Here is an 18,872-nt window from a genome sequence, read left to right as displayed (position 1 = left end):
CATTTTAACAAAAGCTATTATATCCTGTGTGACAGGAAAATGGGCGGAGGACCTGATAAATCAAACTTCCAGAAATCCTTGTTTACAAGGCTGACTTTTTTGTGTTACTGTGTGGCTGTCCAAAAGTTTTTCAGCAGGTCATGGCTTTTTTCTAGAAAAATTATCTTTACAAAACACGTTGATAAGTCTTTCCATTTTTATATAACAAAACATCTGAAATATACACACACACGTACCACTCTTACAGGTTCTGGAGTAGAGAAAAAACTTATAGTAAGTGACAAATATTTTTATAATGTTTTATAATGCTTGGCATATAGTAGGTGCTTTATAAATATTTATTAAGCCACTGAATCAAGAAATTAAAGCACAGGCTTCTCATATATTCTCTGCTAAATTCTGAAGACCTCTTATAAGCTCCTGAATAATAAATATCTTTTTAAACATATGTGGTAGGTCCTACTGATAAACAGATTTAAAGGCTTTATTGAGATACATAATCAGTTTTAAATTTGCAAACTAAATTTAAATAAGGAAACCATTCTACCACCATCCTCTCTCTGTCACCAGCAGATTTTTGCCCTGATCCACTGACTTGCTCTGTGTTCTTCTATGTAATTTAGCTTCTTATCAGCCTTTTCAAGATAAAACAAAAGCATAGATTTTTATTCTCCTTGCCCATCCCCAGATTTTTCACAATTGAAACTGTAGCTCCAGATTCCTATTCCTGCATGTGAACATTTCATGACCCCACTTGTTCAGCTACTTAGAAAACACACTCATTGTTTTCTCCAGTATTTTGTGCTATGAGATAGCAGGTAGTGGGGCCATTAGGTAGCATGTGTTCTTTCTCACTTCCCTTGATTTGTCCAGACCTCCCTCCAACATGTCCCCACCCTTACTCTCTATGTCCCTAACCTTTTTCCTACTCCAGCACTTAAAAGAAGACCTCACAGTTTGTGTTGATACATGAGCTAATAAAAAATCTGAATTTAAAGACAAGAGGGTTGGGGCATCTGGGTGGCTCAGTAGTTGAGCCTCTGCCTTTGCCTCAGGTCGTGATTGAGTCCTGCTTTACACTCCCTGCTAGGAACCTGCTTTTCCCTCTGTTTGTGTCTCTGCCTCTCTCTGTGTGTCTCACATGAATAAATAAATAAAATCTTTTAAAAAATAAATAAAATAAAGACAAGAGGGTTTCAGCTGAGATTTTGTGATCCTTCCCTATGTAAATCTTGATAGACAAGATGATTTTTGATACATCAAGCCATCAAGCAGCAGAATCTCAAGGGTGGCTAATTCAATAGCAGTACAATCTAGTATCCTTATTTCCTTATTTGTATGTTTCAAAATTTCTTTTAAAGCATTTTCTTCTTGTAGTTCCCTCTTCAACTTCATCACTATATTTCTGACATAAGGGAAAGACTACAGAAGGACATTTTTTCAGTAATAACAATGATAGTATTGGTTATAATTGTCTTCATATTTGTGTGTGTTTTTTTATAAATTTATTTTTTATTGGTGTTCAATTTGCCAACATATAGAATAACACCCAGTGAATTGTCTTCATATTTTGAAAATATTTAATTCTTCAAGGGTCTCATTGGATTAATAGTGTCATTCAGTAGAATGTATCAGTTAATTCCATGTGTTGGTTATAATTTTCTCCCTGACTTGAAGTTAACTTGAAGTTAAACAACCTTTAAAACATGGGAAAATAAGATTCTTTAATAATATTTAATTATTTTCATATTAGTTCATGTTTACATGATACCTAACAGATGCATTTTTAAGGGTGATTCCAGTGTCTTTTGGCAAGAAGTTTTCTTTCCTAAAATGAGAATCAGAGCTGCACACAAATGTAACACAGGAAAGTTTATTTCAAATATATTTTTTACCACATTGAGGAGTGTATATGGTCTGAACCTCCAGTGTTAAACAAGACTGAATATTGAATTTGGTTTCAAAACATTTTTATTTTATAGAAACAATATTTCAGAGTTTTTGGACAAGGGCCCTTCTAGTCTATGTAGTTTCATCTAACTGGAATATGCCTGCTGGTGCTTTGAGCACAGCCAGAATCCCTGGGAGCCTCTGAGGAATGCTATCAGTCTCAAGATATGGGACAATATGACAATCAATGTCCTAATCTGATTAAAGTTAGCTGAGAGGGCTGTAGCCCATCAGAGCAAATCAACTCTGTATAAGGACCCCCAGGATCTCTGCTTCAAGATTATGGCCCTGACTTCAATTCTCATGAATTAACTCTGAGACATGGAAAGCCTAAAATTATAGGGACCTATTAGAAAATTCATCACCCCAAAACCCCACCACCAATAATTCGGATCCTAGGGCTTGAGAGCAGGGGCAGAAGGAGGCCTTGCATGCTCTAGTCAGGTGGCCCTACAGATAATCCATTGTCCCAGCCTTTGAGGAAGAAGTGCTCACTTAAGTAAGAGCACAACGCTGTAAGAGGTCAATTCACCTAGAAAGCTAGGCAGCCAGACTAAGAAAATGAAACATTGGAGATGGTGGTTGGTTATTCTCCATTTGCTACCCACCCCAGTTCTACTCTTTGTGCTTTTCCACTCTTCTATGTGTCCCAGGGGAGACTGACCCCTATGGATGGCACTATCCGTGTCCCTTGGCCCATTAGAGGGTTAGGCTTAAAGGAGCCTCTGGCAGGAGAGAGCATGAGAAGGGAGAAAGTAGGTGTTTCTTGGTGTCCTTTCTAGCTACCTCTCACCTAGGCTCTGTCTTCACCCCTACTCCACACCACTGGCTGCCTCCTTCTATAAGGGCAGCTTCTGTTGGATACTCTCTCCCTTCTAAGACTTTTGGTAATGTCATCTCCTTCCTTTGGACCTAGAGGCCTAAAAGCGGAAATAGTTCACGACCCCACATGCCTTGTTGGTTCCCCCAGCCCTAACTACATCTCTGTAAACAGTTATCTGTATTTGAACTCCCTGCTGGCTGTAAGTTCTATTATCTGCTGGGTCATGGCTGACAGAGTGGGAGATAAATACATGCATACATACACATATGTATATACATATATAGACATATATATACTTACATATGTGATAGAAAGGCCTTATTCCTAGTGAGGAACCCTTGATTTCTACAGAAAATAACCAGACTACAGAAACCTTCCTTTGAAGGAGGTAAGAAATGGAAGTAAGGGAAAGGAAAGGAGAGAGGCAATCTCTTCTTTGCCTTAGTACAATTTTTTTTTTTTTAGTTCTTGATGTCTGATGTGTGTTTAAAACTACAACTTAAGAGAATCTACAAAAAATATTATTGCAAATATTACACTGAAAGATAAAATGTTGCCTGCTTTCTCACTAATTATATATACTTTTAAAATTTAGAACAAAATTATATAAAAATTAGAAACACTGCAACACTACTATTGAAATTTTACAGAAAGTTTTAGCTTTTACAGAGAGGAAAAAAACAAAACAATAATAATGGTTGGAAAAAAGAAACTAATTTAGTTTTACTGATTTAGGAAGGTTCCCTAGCATAAGGTCAACATGTGAAAAATCCTAAGATAAACATACATACATATATATAAAAAAGACATATATATTCACACACACCTACATAAGAAGAAAAACTGAAATGAAAATATCAGTTACACTCATATACAAAAACATCAATATCAAATATCTGGAAATTATGTAATAAAAATAAGAAAGACCTTGAAATTGGAAAATCAGAAAATTACTGAGAGAAACTCAATAACTAATCAGTCTGCCTTTGGTTCAGGGCATGATCCTGGAGTTTCAGAATCGAGTCCCACATCAGGCTCCCTTCATGGAGCATGCTTCTCCCTCTGCCTATGTCCCTGCCTCTCCCTGTGTGTCTCTCATGAAAAATAAAAAAATAAAAATCTTAAAAAAAAAAAAAGAAATATTGGCATGTTTAAAAATCACTAAGTTCTTTGTTGAAACTCTTCTTTATCACTCTTGGTTTCAAGGTTTATCATCTCAAGTTTTATTTTATAGCTGAATATGTTCCAAAGTTTGCTTTATTTTATAAAAAGCTTTTGAGATAATCAGTTCCCACATTATCAGTAAGAGCCGAAAAACATCATCACTGCTACTATTGTCATTTCTTGAGGTTTTTAAATGCCACTTTTCATTCCAAAAACTTATAACTTGATGTGCACAATGAACAGGAAACAGATGTGTCCCAGAGATTTATTTGAATATTTTTTGTGTATTTACTACAAACAGACAAGAATTAAAATACCAGCTTAACATAAAGTAAATTCTCTAAAAATTCTTTTAAAAATGTTCCCAGATTGTGGGTACACAGAATTAAAAAAAAAAAAAAAAAAAACCTCCAGAGTTAGGTATCAATTTTGGCAATTCCATCTATTGTATGGCTCTGGACTCCTGAAAACTAAAGTAAATTACAGATACCTACCCGACCTTCCTAATTGGGAAATTATGAAAACCAAATATAATAAATAAATGAAATAATTCTCAGTAATTATAAAATGTCATATAAATGACACTTAAGATCTTTTTTAATGAATATTTATAATAGGTAATAACTCCTTAGACTCATTTTTTATTTTTATTTTTTTAAAGATTTATTTATTTGGGGAGTAGCAGAGGGAGAGAGAGAAAATCTCAAGCAGACTTCCTGTTGGGCGTCCTGTGATCATGACCTGAGACTAAAGCTTTGCAAAGATAGAAGATAATATTGCTTAGATGCCTATGAATCTATATAATGTAAAGTCAATTTAAAAAGCAAAAGATTAAAATATTGCAAAGAGCCACATATAACTAGATAGATGAGCATTCTTAACCTCAATGTGTGCTTCTGCATAGACCTGTGTCATATTGTGAATGATTTGCATGTGTATATGTATGTTTGTGTGTATTTATGTGTGTCCGCTTACTTGTGCATTCACAGTTGTACATGTGTTTTAAACATTAGGATACAACTAGACTTGCTTAATTTACTGACTTGATTAGTCTTTGAGTGAAGAACAATCAAGACTTCCCTTTTTTTTAACCATTGTAAGAAAATCCCTTAAAACTCCTATAGAATACAGAGTTAGTTCAAGTCTCTATTTCATTCTGTCAACTTTGATTCCATCTAATGTTTTTTAAATAAGAGTCGGAATAATTCTTAAAATATGCAACAGGGGTTAATGAGAGATCACTAGAAGTTGCTTCTTCGTTGAGATTTTATTGCCAGTATTTCTTCCTATGTTCAATTTTAGGACATCAAACCTTATTAAAATAGTTAAAAGCACAGATTCAATGACAGGAGTGGGAGCAAATGGAAGAACATTTCTCTGTAATGCTCATCTTGCCCATGGTCATATGTTGATTTCTAGAGATCTTTCCCACTGAATATACTCTGTGCTATTTGTTTTTCTCATCTACTTTATACAAGTGCCTTAAAGTTTTGTGATCAACAGAGATAATCTGGGTCAATTTTATATTGTTTAATACATTGTCCTAATTAATAGATATTATTGAATCAGCACTTCAACAAATAGTAAACCAATTACTAACATTTAAACAAACTATTTTGAAGAAGGCTGGTAGTTTTTCTGTTTGTTATCACTGTCCACATAATACTCCATGTTGCTCTCTAGAACTTTTACACGCAACAAATTGAGAAGAAAGAATGTATTAATTTTCATTTGTCTTGCATCTCTATGCATTGCAGCCAAATTACTGCAAAATATTTCATTTTTTTCTGCAAAATATTTTAGACTACAATTTGTAATCAAGATATTTTGCTCTCAAATCTCTACACATTACCAGAAAGTATAGCAAGCAGTGATTGTGAATCACTGATTATTCCTCATACTCCAGTGTAGATACGTAGCCTAAATGGTTTTACCAAAAGTTAAAGACGATACTACTCTTCAGACAAATACCCACCATTTGCTTCAATTTGGATGGAACTGGAGGGTATTATGCTGAGTGAAGTAAGTCCATCGGAGAAGGACAAATATTATATGTTCTCATTCATTTGGGGAATATAAATAATAGTGAAAGGGAATATAAGGGAAGGGAGAAGAAGGTGTGGGAAATATCAGAAAGGGAGACAGAACATAAAGATTCCTAACTCTGGGAAATGAACTAGAGGTGGTGGAAGGGGAGGAGGGAGGGGGGTGAGGGTGAATGGGTGACGGGCACTGAGGGGGGCACTTGACGGGATGAGCACTGGGTGTTATTCTGTATGTTGGCAAATTGAACACCAATAAAAAATAAATTTATTATAAAAAAAACAGTATCTTTCATGGAATAAAATTTTTTAATTTTAATGAAACTCAAAAAAAAGAAACTACTCTTCATTAATTCTACTACTGTACATGTAGACTAGACTTCTTAATCTCTTATTAGCACAGTATTATTTTTTAATATTATTTTCATTATTACATAAAATTCACTCTTTTAAAGTATACAGTTCCACTGGTTTCTGATATATTCACAGAGTTGAGAAACTACCACTACCATCTAATTTTAGAACATATTCATCATCCTAAAAAAAAAATCTCTTTCATATTAGCCGTCATTTTTGGTTCTCCTGTTCCTCCAGGCCCTGGAAACTACTAATCTACTTTTCTTTCTTTACGTGTTTGCCTCTTCGAGACATCTCAATATAAATGAAATCACACAATATGTGCAGTATGCAGCCTTTTGTGTCTATATTCTCTTAATTTGAGTGTTCTTGAAATTCACTTAGGCTGAATCATGTGTTAGTAGTTTATTCCTTTTTATGGCTGAGTAATATTCCCATGTATGGATATAGCACATTTTATTTATCCATTTAGCAATCAGTGAACATTTGAGTTGTTTCCATTGTTTTATTATTCTGAATACTGCTACTATGAGCATTTGTGTACAAGTTTTTGTGTGGAAATATGTTTTCAGATCCTTGGGTACACACACACACACACACACACACACACACCAAGGAGTGGCATTGCTGAGTCATAAGGTAACTTTGTGTTTAATGTTTTTTGAAGAAATACATATTTTCTAACCTGGCTTCACCATTTTACAACCTATGAGAGTGTTACTTTTTCCACATCCTTGCTAACACTTGTTACTGTCATAGTCATCCTAATGAGAGTGAAGTAATTACGGGTTTGGTTTACATTTTTCAGTAACTGAGGTTTAGCATCTTTTCATGTGTTTATTGGCTATGTTTCTCTCTTCTTAATATAAATGTGTATATAGGGGATCCCTGGGTGGCTCAGCGGTTTGGCGCCTGCCTTTGGCCCAGGGCCCGATCCTGGAGTCCCAGATTGAGTCCTCCGTCCAGCTTCCGGCATGGAGCCTGCTTCTCCCTCTGCCTGTGTCTCTGCCTCTCTCTCTCTATTTCTATCATTAAAATATATATATATATATATATATATATATATATATATATATATATATATAAAACTTTGTTTTTAGGTGAATTGATTCTTGCCTTTTTTTTATTGTTGAGTTCTTTATGTATTCTGGGTACTAGATCTTTATCAGATTTATGATTGGCAAATATTTTCTCCCATCATGTAGGTTGTCTTTTTACATTCTTGATAATGTCATTTGAAGTTTTAAAAAAAGTTTTAAAATGCAATAAGATCTAATCTATTTATCTTTTTTTTGTCTTTTATTACTTGTGCTATTGATGTCCACGTTTTTCTGTGGATATACGTTTTCAGTTCTCTTGGGTACATACACATACACACATACACATACCAAGGAGTGGCACAGCTGAGTCATATGGTAACTTTATGTTTAAGTTTTTTGAAGAAATACCTATTTCTAAGAAACCATTGCCTAAATCAAGGTCATAAAAATTTACTACTATATTTCTACTGTGTGATTTATATTTTTAGCTCTTACATTTAAGTTTCTGATCTCTTTTCAGTTAATTTCAGAAAACTTCCTTAATTCCTCCATTACTGCCTTTGTTGTTGTTAAAGATATTTTATAGCATACCATGATAATTCCTTTGTGTTTTCTTTTACTTTTTTTAAGTTAATATCTTCATGGTTTCCTGGTGATTACAATTAGCATCTTAACTTAACAATCTAGTTAAAGTTAATTTCAACAGTATACAAAAACTTTGCTCCAGTATAGTCCCCCTCCCCTTCTTTTGTTATACAAATTCCACCTTACTAACTATAAGCCCATCAACATAATAATTATTGCTCTCACATAGTTATCTTTAAAATATGATAAAAGAAAAGAAACAGAATGTATATGTATTTTCTTCCACAGTTACATATTTAATTATCTTTACTGGTGTTCTTTGTTTTTTCAAGTAAATTTGAGTTACAGTCTAGTATCTTTTCACTTCAGAATGAAGGACTCCTTTAGTGTATCTTGTAGGGTAGTTCTGCTAGCAATGACTTATCTCAGTATTTCTAAATTTGAGTATATCTAAATTTCTTTTTTGAAGGATAGTCTTGCTGGATATGGTTAATATCCTTTTCTTTCAACAATTAGAATATATCCTCCTACTCTATTCTGATCTTCATGATTTCTGAAGAAAAGTCATCAGTAAATATTATTGAGAGTCCCTTGTATATGATGAGTCCTTTTCTCTTACTTTCATTATTCTTTTTTTCTCTTTGGCTTCTGAAAGTTTACTATGATGAGTCAAGGTGTGAAACTCTTTGGATTTATCTTAGAGTTACTAAGCTTTTTGGATATGAATATTAATAGTTTTCACCAAATTTGGAAAGGTTTCAGACATTATTTCTGCAAATATGCTTTTTGGTCCTTTTGTTGTCTCTTCTCTGGAACTTCCATCATGCATATATTGGTGCACTTGATGGTGTCCCACAGGTCTCTGAACTTCTGTTTATTTTTCTCAAAGAATTAGGTAGTTTTTTTTTAATTCAGCTGTCTTTCTTGATTTAAAAAAAATTGCAACTCTTTGTTTAATTTCAGAGTTTTAAAAAGTTCATTTTGACAGTTTTTACCAATGTTGCCATGACTTTTATGGAGGAATGGATATTTGGAGGTGCAGTACTTAATTCATAATTCCAGAAATGTTTTTCCTATTGACAGGTATGTTGTACTCATGGGTAGTCATATGTGGGTTGACTCAAACCACCCCTAAGCCAACGCAATAACTGGCTATGGTTAATGATCCTGATACGGATGATATATTCTGCTTACTCAACAACTTGTAGGTCGATGAACGATAGGGAGGCACCGACTAGGCTCCTGTGCAACTACTATGTGCTAGCAAATGAAGTACTGCTCTAAGTGATTGGGCTTGTCAGAATGCTTTCCATCCTTGTCTTTGTAGTAGCTCTGGGTCCAGTTTGTCCACCTCAAGCTGCTTCTCTCTATTCTTACATCCTTTATGACTCTTTTTCACCTAAGGAATTCAACAACTTTCTATAGCTTCTGTGAAAATGAAAACTCATTCTTCTGGTCATATATTCTTACATTTTTCTTTTCTTCTCAGCATGAATTAAATTAAAAAACAAACAACAACAACAACAACAAAAAGTCGTTTCCAGGGGGAAAAAAAGAGGAGAGGGAAACACTGAATCATCTTTTTGTATATTGAGACTCAAAAGAAATGTAATACCATAAAAAGTTTCCTTTTTTATGTTTCTTATTTTTTGTGACTGGAATTCCCCCTGAGATATATAGTTGCTTAATTAATATTATCATTTTTATTAGCCTTGCTAATACACTAATATTAGAATTACTTGTCCTATTTACTTTTTATGGATCAGATTAATAGCTCCATAGTAGATATTTTAAACATTTCTCTTGTTCCCTGGTAGCACATTTGAGCCCACATGAAATAAAAATTCAGGCAGATCCTGGTATCTATGGCCTTAGTTTTCAATTTTCCCAGCCTCTGGTTCAAATCTTGCTGCAGAGTGCTTCCATCTGCATTGCCAAATCACACCTCACTTTTCATTCTCACTTTACCTGGCAGTTTTAGTGGGCTTTTGACTCCCAATCACTGGCTCTATCTTCTTAGTTGCCCAGTACTTTCCTTTTCTGGAGACAGATCACTTAATTACGGGTCTTTCATGAAAAGCCCCAGGATCTCCTCCTTGAGTGCAGGGCCTTTCAAATCAGTCCTTACCCTATAGAACAAAAACTTGAATAATTGACTGTCTTGGTATAGATTATGTTCTAGTAGAGCAGATGAAAAATAGCCACATAATTTGTACAACAAGCTATTTAAGTGTTATTTCAGAGCCAAATAATACACTTCCTTTCTCTTGACTTATTTATTTTTTATTAACTACAAAAGAGTATTTCCCCACATATATATTTAGTGACCCAGTACTACTACTATAAGCAATCTTCTTGGTTTAGTTACTAATAATTATTTATATAATATTTTTTTAAGTCTTGAGATTTTATAGCCCACCTACTTGCTTTAACTCTTTACAAGCAGGTTAAAGGAAAATAATTAAATCAACCTGCTAAAATAATCCTAGAATTGCCTAATAGCTTAAAAAATAATTAACTCACATTGCAAATTAAGGCATCAAGCAATGCATCTGAAATGTTACTGCTCATCTGTGATGGTTATTGTGAGTCAGAGTGCCATGACTTAAATATTCTTGCCAGGGCACCACCCTGGTACTCCATCCCACCCTGCAGCCCTAGTGTGTCACTCATGTTGAAGTCTGCCAGTAAGTTCTAGGAGTTTCCTACAGTATTAAGAACTGTCCTTCACCAGGATTCTAAATTCATTTTTTTTCCCTAAGTACCAATTGCCCAAATGTCTTTGGACCAGGTTTCTGGCATAGACCTAGTTCAGGAAATAGGGTGGGAGGAACACCTATTTTATATTTTAAGTGAAAAAACATTCACACAAGAACATTATGTAATAACAACAACAAAAAAAAGTTTGTTTGGTGGTGAAGTTTAAGCTCTACATTATTGACTTTGTTTTGGTCATAGAAAAAGCAATCACGGGTTCTCAAGTTGAAGTAACAACACTAATATGGTAATTCCACTAGACTGCTTAATTTAAGAGGCTTGAAATGAAACGTGTCAATGTTATAATTGGGAACAAACCTGCTTATTTTCTCTTCCTAGTACCAAATGAAAGAAATTAATGTGCAGCAGATTTTCAGTAGAAAAACAAATGTTTTGCCCATTTTTGCCTCTGCAGAACATAGCCCTGGAGTCCAGTACACAGCAGGAACTTAAGAATTATTCAACTGTGTTGCCTGGATGGCTCAGTTGCTTAAGCTTCTGACTCTTGATTTTTGTTCAGATCATGATCTCAGGGTCCTGAGATTGAGGCCATGTAGGGGCTCCAGGCTCAGCAGGAAGTTGGCTTGATACTCTCCCTCTCCCTCTGCCCATCCCCCCACTCATGCTCTCTCATACTCTCTCTCTCAAACAAATAAATAAGTTCTTTAAAACAAATAAAAATAATAAATAAATAAAAATTATTCAGCTAAGTTTATAACTGCCCATTTGAGTTACCTCTGTGAATTAGCCTCACTGTCTTGGAGAGCAACTGTCTGACTATATACAAAGTAAAATTCAAAAATCTGAATCTTAATGAAATCTTAACAAAAGCAGCTCTAGACATTACTACCTAGCCTTAACACCTCAGAGTGCAGGAGAGGGGAAGAAAGCACAATTTAATGCTATACTAAAATGTATTTTAAACCTCATATTTAACTTTTTTAAAACACTGTTTTACATTTTTCTTATAAGACTCTCTTATTTTAACATGAAACAATTTTAAACATACTTATTATTGAATAAAACCGACACTGCCCTTCTACTCAGGTGAAAGTGCCTTATTTATCCTGTGTCTTTGAGAACCCATGATCTAACTACCAAAGAACCCTGGCCTTCACCAGAAGCAGAACTCTAGACATTTTCCTATTCCCAACTTCTTCTTGAAATGTTCTTTTCTTGTTAAAAAAAAAATCCCGTTGACATCTAGCTAATTTGAAAAGTGAATCCTTGTTGATGTCATAATGGGTTCTGATGTCTTAATGTACCCATTTTGTTGGAATATCTTCAAGATAATTCCCAAATACAAAGTTAGGATTCCAGGAGAGGATTCCAGAAATAATAACAAGAGTTGATAGAGATGATTTTGGCCAAACACCAGAATTTTCTTTTGATGCCCATCAAATGACATCACTTCCTTTTTCTTTCTTTCTTTTTTTTTTTTACCACAACAAATGGAAATTTATTTCTTGAATGCAAGGAGAGTTCAACATGAGAAAAAAAAATAATCAGTGAACAGAATGAAAGACAAAAACTGTATGTTCACTGATGGATTTTGTGTGTGTGTGTGTGTGTGTGTGTGTGTGTGTGTGTGTGTTTTATTTTTTTTTTATTATTTATTGGAGTTCAATTTGCCAACATATAGCATATCACCCAGTGCTCATCCCGTCAAGTGCCCCACACTTCCTATGGCCCACCACACACCTGCCTTATATTCTCACTGTCTAATTCTAATTCTTCTACAACTGGGAAGAAGAATGATTCATTTCTATTTAATCTAGTCACTTTGCTAAATGCTTCATAGGCTTGTCTCATTTATTTTTTTTAAAGATTTTATTTATTTATTCATGAGAGACACAAAGAGAGAGAGAGAGAGAGAGAGAGAGAGGCAGAGACACAAGAGAAGCAGGCTCCAAGCGGGGAGCCCGATGTGGGACTGGATCCCGGGACTACAGGATCACACCCCCTGCTGAAGGCAGGCGCTAAACCATTGAGCCACCCAGGGATCCCGGCTTATCTCATTTAATTCTCACAATAGTCTTCAAAGAGAGGCAGTATTTTTATGCCTATTTTATGTTTGAAAAAAGGAAGGCTCACTGAAACTGTATAGCTTTTCCTAGATCACACAGCTGCCACAGGGTGGTTCCTGGGCATGAATCCAAGGAATTTAACCCAAGAACCTATTTACTCCATTAATTATACTCTTAATATATTAGATTACCTTTCAGGAAAACACTTTGTGCGAAATGTATGTTTTTATTTTTGAGATATTAACCAGTAATCTGAATTACTTTTGCCTCATTTTATAGACTCTATATTCTAAATTCTTCATCAGTTTAGTCTCTAACCTCTCAAGGTACTTCTGCTTTTCATTGAATGTTCCCAAACTGTTGAAGAGATCTGATCAGATTAGATCTCCTGTAAAATAGAAGAGGACAGCATACAATGTCTAGAGCTTAGCATTTTCTGTCCAGTGACCCCATGTAATGACTAGTTTGTGACCCTAGTTTTTATCTTCTCTAAGCCTCAGTTTACTCAATAATATGATTTCCTTTCAGGATAATATTGATTAAGAGAATAGTTTGCATGACATTAATTTATGTTTAGATTTGTTGAATGAAGTTCAGAAAATGAGCACTGATTTTAAATTTAATTCTCCAACAATAGCTATTTTCTATCTCTATATTTGCATTTATGTGAAATGAGGAAGATTAATAAATATTGCCATAATATTCATAAAACATATAGAAGTTAACTTTAACCACAACACCGGTAGTGCTGGTTATCACTATTAGTTTGCAAATCCTAAAGAAGATTTTCAAAACTTTAAATTCAAAATATTTATTTATTAATCCTCAAAGAGAAAGCTAAAGTTTTCAGTAATTATAACCTTGGTCATATTATAAGTATGTTTTAACCCTACTTTATTTCAATAAGATATAATTTTACAATTCCTTATTTCATTTATAATTAAGTAATATTATAATTTTCTAGAGCCACATATAGGATATGTATATAGGTATATACACATACATATATACACATATGTTTGTATATATATTTCATAATATATATGTATACATATATATGTACACATACATATAATACAGTATTGTATTACACTGAGCAATTTGAAGAGATACTTTAAGAAAAGTATCATGATTTTTAAATGAGTAAGCATTAACCAGTTAATCAGTATTTGACTATTGTGCAAAGGCCCATGGGCCATACCAAGACGCATAAGACATAACTGAGACTGTAGACAGGGAGATGAGATGTACAGATTACCTGTCAGATCTTTCCCAGGAAAAGGAATAGCAGGAGGCAGGACGATGATACAGGTTAATGAAGATGGGATGCAAAGCCAAATTGGGATATGAAATCACTGAATGCAGGCAAAGGAGCCTAAATCATGTCTGATGGGTTTGAACTGTGATCCAATATGAGATTTTTCTAGAGATTTATTTGTGCAATTTTTAAAGTACGATTAAGGGGGATCCCTGGGTGGCGCAGCGGTTTGGCGCCTGCCTTTGGCCCAGGGCGCGATCCTGGAGACCTGGGATCAAATCCCACATCGGGCTCCCGGTACATGGAGCCTGCTTCTCCCTCTGTCTAGGTCTCTGCCTCTCTCTCTCTCTCTCTCTGTGACTATCATAAATAAATAAAAATTAAAAAAATTAAAGTACGACTAAGAAATGAAAATATGAAAGCTAGAAATAGGGAATAACAGTGTTTTCAATATATTTATTAGGTAATCACTTCATACACATAAATTAGAAGAGGAATTCCTTAGCCAACGGGTCATTGTTACTGAGATTTGATGGTCTTTCTTCAACCTCCCAGAGCTGCCCATCCTATTTTTGATCTTCATTACATTTCTTTAGCTTTTGTCTTTTCCAGCTTTTAGGCCTTGCAATAATCATCTGTTTAGTAGCAATCTATTCAATCATCCCCATCGGCTTCTTCCTTCCCTTCTCCTGGGTTACCTATACTATGTCACCTGTATTGTGTTCCAGGCAGAGTCCTCCTTTGGGTGGCAGTCTTGTCCTGCCTAGCCCTAGTCCTGCTAGATAGAGATAATTAGTTGTTGCTTTGAATTGAACTGAATTGAATAGATTGGATTCCCCCCACCACCCATAAACACAAATCCACTCATCCACTTCTTCCCTTTCTTTGAAATTCTCAAAATCATTAAGACGCAGCTGCTTTAAACAAACAAACAATGAAGCTAACATGTGAATGTGGTTCTTGACTCAGAGAGGTTGTTACATCTCACCCAAAAAGAAACAGAAGCAGTGCAAATTCTTAAATGCCTTTTCTGGCCTGGGTCTCCCAGGATGGGGTAACTAACCATCTCCAGAATCTTGACCCATCCACTTAACTTCTCAAAATTTAGTTACTTAGAGAGTGGGAGTGGGGGAGGAAGGAGTAACATGAACATGATTTAATGGATTCTTATAAAAGTCTGTAACAAGAAGAAATAAAACAATGTCCCGAGTTCTTTATTAGCTTCAATTCCCAGCGTACAAACATCCTAATTCAACTTAAACAAAATAGCCCACACACATACCATTTCTAAGGAGACTGGCTTCCAACCTTCCTTAACCTCTCTTCCCTCTTGCATTTATCTTTCTCCTTCTTTTTCTTTCTTCCCATTCTTGTTTCTTTCTCCTTTTCTCTCACAGTCTTCCCAAGGAAAAGTTTAGCTGCAACCACCGTTTAACCCAAATCACCTTACAGGAAGCAAAGGCTCCATAAGTGAAAGCAAAATCTGTAGGGGCCTGTCAGAGTGGATGCCCCTCTCCACACACACACACACACACACACACACACACACACACACACACACACGGTGCCAGACAACAGCGGCACAGCGAAGTTCAAGTGTCTGCAGGAGAGGGAGGTGGGAATACCAGATGTGTTCGCTTTCAGACACAATCTTAATTTCTCCTGCGCAATCGGACCCAGCCTGCCCTTAAGGGCAAGGGCCCCGGCACTTTCCAAGTGCCCTCCCTGCCCAGACCCACGGATAAGTAAGTAGGGTGAAGGCGGGGCCGCTGGGCCGGCGACACCCTCCAGAAGGTCCAGCCCTGGCCCGCGTCCCTCCCACCTTAGGACGCCGACACGGAGAGCGGGATCACCCTCTCAATGAAAGGCAGATGTCCCTTTAAGGTCTGCTTTGCAGCCCAGCCCGTGGACTTTAGCCTAAACACGAACCCGCGAAGCTGGCTTTATTTGTCCATGTCTCGGACAGAGCCTGGGAGGCTGCCAGTGGGATTTCAGAGACCGAGCGCGGGAAGGGGCGGGCGATGGGGCAGTGAGTCGGGGATATGAAAAGCGTGGAGAGAACCTAGAGGCATTTGTCGAAAACACAGGAAATTCGCTCTCGGGCTGCTGGACGCCGTGACCGCCCGGGCCGAGACGGAGACCTCCCGCGGCAGAGGGGCCCGGAGCGCGCGGCCCCCGAGCGCCGTCCCGCCGCGTCCCGCCCCCGAGCCCGCGCCCCGCGCTGCCCGGCTCCGCGGCTCCCCGGCCATGGCCCCCCGACGCCGCGCCGGCCCAGGGGTCGCTGTCGCCTGCTGCTGGCTCCTCACCGGTGAGCGACCCTGCGTTTCTCCGAGCATCTGGGGGCGGGGGCGGGGGCTGCTCGTGGGGAGGGAGACGCGGGCGCTGCGGCCCCGGAGGTGGACCGAGCGCTGGTCCGCTCGGGACGCTCCGGGTGGTCCGGGCAGCTCTGAGCGCGGACCCGCGTTTCTGCGTTTTTTTTTGGTTACGAGTTTTGGTGTGTTACAAAACCTTCCCCCGCAATGGTAGGAGGGACACAGCGCTGGAAACTTTACAGAGTAGAAATGCTTTTACAATTAAAGTTGTTTTTGCAGTGTACATCGTATTTTAGGACTTTGCTGAAAGACATTTCCCCACTTTTCTTTTCTTTTTTTTTTAGAGGGAGGTAACTAGAGGGCCCGGATTTATATGCCAAGTTCCTACCTTCAGATTACTCAACAGTGGACATTATTGCATTTTCTTGCTGTCAAGTATTCAAAGATCTTTTCTGCTGTAGAACGAGGAAAGAAAGGAATGCAAGGCAAAATTGCTTTTCTTGTCTTGAAATGATGTTTCTATATAAGGAGGAGGGACATTTTGAAATTGAGAAAGGGGTAGTCACAGAGCATACTATTTTTTTAGATGCAAAATACACTATTGTTACTTGTGGATGAAAATTACTTAAAAATACACACTGGAAATGCAAAGTTATATCCAGTTTAGGAAAAGGTTGAATCATAGCATTTTCAAGATTTTCCAGATAATTAACCCATGGTCATATTTTGAAATGGTGAAAGAAAAAGGCAGATTGGCGAAGCTTTGTGCAAAAGAAAGTGACCTGACTAATGGTTAGGCTAATGGCTGGGTGTAGCATATCATCAATATTCCAGTGTTCAGTGTCCTTACTCCTGGCATGCTTATTGGTACTAGTTAATTTAGCATTTTGGCGTTTAAAACGGGTGATCCAGGCAGTTTACTCTGATTTAGATGCCCAAGCATAGTTACCTCTTATGAAGATTACTGAGAAATGAATTATTAGCAAGCAAAACATTTTTTCACAGTATGAAGAGAGTTAATTATGAGCTATTGACTTTTCATCCAGACATTTTCCACTACTTAGGAAGTGTCCAGTAATCCAAACAGTAGTAACTTCTGAACAGCTTTACAGCCAGCGGATGGTTTAACTTACCAGCAACCGTCACCGCCCTTTACACTTATTTGACCTATAATGGATGCCTCTTCAGTTCAGACGTTTTGAAGGTTGTTTGTGTTTTGTTGTTGTTGTACAAAATCTGAAGTTTTACAACTATTCAAGTTGTACCTTTTTCATTTTAGCAAATAAGCAGTCACTAGTACAGAAAGGATCAAATGCAGTTTGCATATCCTCTAAATAGACAAGAATGAAACTCAAAAAAATAGAGGTTAAGAGTTACAATTATATATATTTTTAGGTTTAACTACTTTATATACCCATAACAGTCACACTTGCATACTGTGAGTTTTCTGCAATTGTTGGCATAATATGTCTTGCTAAATGCAAAAGGGGGCTTAAAAATAATGCATAGATATTTCTAAACTATAACATTTAATTCCCTTTTGTGTGATGTGTGTGTGTGTTATTCAGTCATACTGAAATTTAGAATTTACTGTGTCACAACCGATATGTTCCTCATATGCGCTACATTTCTGCCCCTTTCACGACATAAGGATTTGAAATTTGACTTCTTCCTCTCCTTTGTTGGTTTTCAATTCAGTCATCATATTGTCAGATTTCCTGGAAACTTCTCAATTCATAGAATCCACACCTAACTTGGGGTCTTATCACCATACTCACTCTTTACCGTAGAGAGCTCTTCTTCCTGCCAGTCTTAACCCAACCCCTAATCTATCTTCTTAATAACTAATTTTCATTATATCCTAGTCTTTTTAGTAAAACAAACAAAAACAGTGTCTTCAGATGAAACCCAAAATTCTCTATTGAGGGCTCTGGGTTTGCCCTAGTCCAGCACTCTCCTTCTCCTCCTGCACCTATGTCAGTTTCCTATTTCTGTTGTATCAAATTGCAGATTTATTGGCTTAAACAAGACAAGTATATTATGTTACAATTTTGTAAGTTAGAAGTATCACTGGGCTAAAATCAAGGTGTGGACAGAGCTGTGTGTCTTCTGAAGGCTATGGGGAGGATCCATTTCCTTGCCTTTTCCAGCCTCTAGAGGCCACCTGCTTTCCTTAGCTTGTGGCTCCATCCATTTTCAAAGCCAGCAGAATAGCATCTTCAAATCCTCCCCTCTGACTCTGCTTCATCATCCATTTCCTTCTCTGACTCTGACCCTATTGCCTCTTTCTAATAAGGATCCTTCTAATTACATTGGACCTACTTGGATAATACAGGATAATCTCCTCATCTTGAGATCCTTAATTTAACCACATGTGCCAAGTCCCTTTTGCCATATAAGGTAACATATTCACAGGTTCTAGGGATCAGGACATGACATCTTTGGAAGACCATTATTCTGCCTACCAAAACCCTGAAATGAAAACTCCCCCATGATATCCAGTCACATTTCTTTACTTTCTACATAATCCTCATGCTCATTTTGCTTCTGTGAATAT

General features: G+C 36.8%; 1 protein-coding gene and 1 long non-coding RNA gene across 2 annotated transcripts in view; one reads left to right on the top strand and one right to left on the bottom strand.

Moving 5' to 3' along the window:
• The window catches only part of LOC144312876 (uncharacterized), a 53,139-nt gene extending 36,957 nt beyond the window's left edge, over positions 1-16,182 (bottom strand). Inside the window, exon 1 of the long non-coding RNA XR_013378519.1 lies at positions 15,286-16,182. This is a non-coding gene — a long non-coding RNA (uncharacterized LOC144312876). The remainder of the gene's footprint in view (positions 1-15,285) is intronic.
• The window catches only part of ITGA1 (integrin subunit alpha 1), a 158,156-nt gene continuing 154,899 nt past the window's right edge, over positions 15,616-18,872 (top strand). The window contains exon 1 of the mRNA XM_077896008.1: positions 15,616-16,311. Coding sequence (XP_077752134.1) covers positions 16,251-16,311 — 61 coding nt within the window. The 5' untranslated portion in view covers positions 15,616-16,250. The remainder of the gene's footprint in view (positions 16,312-18,872) is intronic.

The sequence above is a fragment of the Canis aureus genome, chromosome 4, assembly GCF_053574225.1.
Source record: "Canis aureus isolate CA01 chromosome 4, VMU_Caureus_v.1.0, whole genome shotgun sequence".
Taxonomy (NCBI): domain Eukaryota; kingdom Metazoa; phylum Chordata; class Mammalia; order Carnivora; family Canidae; genus Canis; species Canis aureus.
This window is presented reverse-complemented; position numbering and strand designations above follow the sequence as displayed.